General features: G+C 48.1%; 1 protein-coding gene across 1 annotated transcript in view; it reads left to right on the top strand.

The window, feature by feature from the left end:
- LOC104390907 (cytochrome P450 26A1) overlaps positions 1–2,451 on the top strand; it is a 4,549-nt gene extending 2,098 nt beyond the window's left edge. Inside the window, exons 4-8 of the mRNA XM_010000117.1 lie at positions 75–362; positions 484–633; positions 970–1,104; positions 1,313–1,465; positions 1,657–2,451. Of these exons, the coding sequence (XP_009998419.1) occupies positions 75–362; positions 484–633; positions 970–1,104; positions 1,313–1,465; positions 1,657–1,998 (1,068 nt within the window). The 3' untranslated portion in view covers positions 1,999–2,451. The remainder of the gene's footprint in view (positions 1–74; positions 363–483; positions 634–969; positions 1,105–1,312; positions 1,466–1,656) is intronic.
- The last annotated feature ends 743 nt before the right edge of the window (positions 2,452–3,194 follow it).

Genomic DNA, 3,194 nt, shown 5'->3' with positions numbered 1-3,194 from the left:
GGGGCGGGGTGTGGGTGCGGCCGCTGTGGGCGCTGCTGCTGAGCCTCTGTCCCCTTCCTCGTCCCCTTGGGCAGGTGATCATGCGGGCCTTCTCCCGGGACGCCCTGCAGCACTACGTGCCCGTCATCCAGGAGGAGGTGAGCTCCTGCCTGGCGCGGTGGCTGGGCGCCGCCAGACCCTGCTTACTGGTGTATCCCGAGGTGAAGCGCCTCATGTTTCGCATCGCCATGAGGATCCTCTTGGGCTTCCAACCCCGCCAGGCCAGCCCCGACGGCGAGCAGCAGCTGGTGGAGGCCTTCGAGGAGATGATCCGCAACCTCTTCTCCCTCCCCATTGATGTGCCCTTCAGCGGGCTCTACCGGGTAAGGCTCCTGGTGGGCTGGGAGGAGGGGAAGTGCCCCTGCATCCAGGACAGTGGGGAATATATGGAAAGGATGGCAGTATGGCCAAAGTCACATGTTACTCTCCCTGCTGCTTGGTTAGGGCTTGCGGGCTCGAAACATCATCCATGCCAAGATCGAGGAGAACATCCGTGCCAAGATGGCCTGCAAGGAGCCTGAGGGTGGCTACAAGGACGCACTGCAGCTGCTGATGGAGCATACACAGAGCAATGGGGAGCAGCTCAACATGCAGGTGAGGCTTCCCAGGGCCTGATCCATCCCTTTTCCCTTGCCCCTCTTTCAGCAGAACACTTACCTCTTGGGGCCAAAAGGAGAGAGCAGCAAGTGTCCCCTCTCCTCATTACATAAACCAGCTTGTGTAGTGCGCTGGGGTGCAGAGGCTGCAATCAGGCTGTTGGATGGGGTGCACAGGGCGAGAGCCATGTCCACAAGCAACACAAGCACCATCCTTAACCTGTGGGTGCCTGCCCCAGCCTGGGAGCAATGCACAGCATTATAGTGGTGGAGTGGGCCTGGTAGAGATAGTATGTTTGGGGTCTGTTTTATGCCTCCTCTGTCTCTGTGTAAGGAACTGAAGGAGTCTGCCACAGAACTGCTGTTTGGGGGCCACGAAACCACTGCCAGTGCTGCCACGTCATTGGTTGCCTTCCTAGGGCTCCACCACGATGTTCTGCAGAAAGTGAGAAAAGAGCTGCAAGTGAAGGTGCGTGTCTTCCTCAGAACCATTTCACAGGAGGGGGCAGTGGGAAGGTACCCCCAGGAGAGGCAACCCCAGGCGGGGCTTCCCTTGACCCAGGTGGTGCCCTACTTCTGGGGTTGGCAACACCACTGAATGAGGGGTGGCAGCTTTGCAGTGCTGGAAGCCCTAGCCACCCACTCCATAAATGTCATGGCAGCATCTTCCTTCCTAGGGGTTACTGTGCAGTTCCAATCAAGAGAAGCAGCTGGACATGGAGGTCTTGGAGCAGCTGAAGTACACGGGATGTGTCATCAAAGAGACCCTCAGGCTGAGCCCTCCTGTACCTGGAGGATTTCGAATTGCACTCAAGACCCTTGAGCTAAATGTAAGCGGGGCTTGGGCTCGACTCCTCAGCACAGCTGTGAAGTTCTGGTGCATTCATGTAGCACATCTGCCTTTGAGTGACCTGCAGGGAGCCAGGAGGGGAGGTGGGATGTGCCGATGTGTCCTGTGCTGACACTTCATCTTATGTAACACAGCAAGGCACTTCATGTCTCCTTTCTCTTCTTTTGATAGGGTTACCAGATTCCTAAAGGTTGGAATGTTATTTACAGTATCTGTGATACCCATGATGTGGCAGATCTCTTTACCGACAAGGATGAATTTAACCCAGATCGCTTCATGTCTCCATCTCCAGAGGATTCCTCTAGGTTTAGTTTCATTCCTTTCGGTGGGGGCTTGAGGAGCTGCGTGGGTAAAGAATTTGCAAAAGTCCTTCTGAAAATATTTACAGTGGAGCTGGCTCGGAGCTGTGACTGGCAGCTGCTGAATGGACCTCCTACAATGAAAACGGGCCCCATAGTGTACCCTGTGGACAATCTGCCTACCAAATTCATAAGTTTCAGTGGCCAAATCTGAGATCTGAACTCTTGCCTCCAGCTGGATTTCTATATAGTATCTAATATGTATATAGTAACTTTTTATAGAAATGAAGGCCTTTAAATATTTAAAATTGTGAATGTACAATAGTTATTTATGTCTTCTAAATATTTCAAAAGGCAATGTTATTTTTTTCCCCAAGCACTACAATTATGGGTCTCTGATTCATAATTAGATAATGTTATTTCTATAGAAATAAGTTTTCCCCTATTTAAAAAACTTACTGAAAGCTGGCCAGCTAAGCATTTGAAGACATTTCATGATGCTGTATGTATTATTAAATATTCTTAAAGGCATTCGGAACAATGGTAACTTGCTACTCATCCAAGTTACCTACAATGGTTATTGTTTGCGAATGTTTTCAGTATTATTTGTTTCTAGATCTTATGTTTAATGTGTGAATTTTAAGTTTGATAATAAAGTTTTATTTTTATGATCATCTGTATGAAGATCTGTGTGTATGCTAGAGAGTAACTTAACCAGTCTAAAGGGTTTGAATATAAAGTCAGATCTGCTTTTTTGAATGAGCTATTTGCTCTATGCTCTTAACTCTCCCCTCCTCCCCCACAACGTGATTGTCACTCGTGAATAGTGCATTTTTAGAAGTTTTAGCCTATTAAGTGGCAAGAGCAGTGCAAAAACATACACAGTCACTCAAAACAGTATGGGGTGATAGCAAGTGGTATCAAGTCTCTTATCAAGCACATAATCTTGAGGCATAGAAAATAAGAAAGAAAAGGGAAGCAGAAGAATAACGTACACCAAAAGTCTCTCTCGTTTAGCTAGAAAACATAGGTTGAGAATTAAAAAAATTCCCTGGAGGTCCTCTCCTCCCATGTTACTGCTGACCTGTGTAAGGACACCATTGGATCATGTTCTGTGTTGAGTCTGCAGGCTATGCATCCTTATTTACGAAGGTGTCTCTTATCAGCTCGTAGAGCAAATATAATCTGCTGGGATTTCTTCTTGAAATGCAATGGCTCTGACTAGGTCAGAGATAGAACATACATTTGGCTTAAGAACTTCTTTCCTGGAATTCAGCAAAGTAAAAACTAAAAGGCAGGCACTAATGTGAATTGATTAACAGGGAATCAACTGTTGAGATGCAATTCCCTGGGGGTGTGTAAGCAAGGCAGATAAAATGCCCTAGGCATGACCCTGTTTTGGTTTAACCA

This window comes from Chaetura pelagica, unplaced genomic scaffold, assembly GCF_000747805.2.
Source record: "Chaetura pelagica isolate M959 unplaced genomic scaffold, ChaPel_1.0 scaffold436, whole genome shotgun sequence".
In the NCBI taxonomy this organism is placed as follows: Eukaryota; Metazoa; Chordata; class Aves; order Apodiformes; family Apodidae; genus Chaetura; species Chaetura pelagica.
The sequence above is the reverse complement of the archived record's forward strand: the minus strand, read 5'-3'. Positions and strand labels throughout refer to the sequence as shown.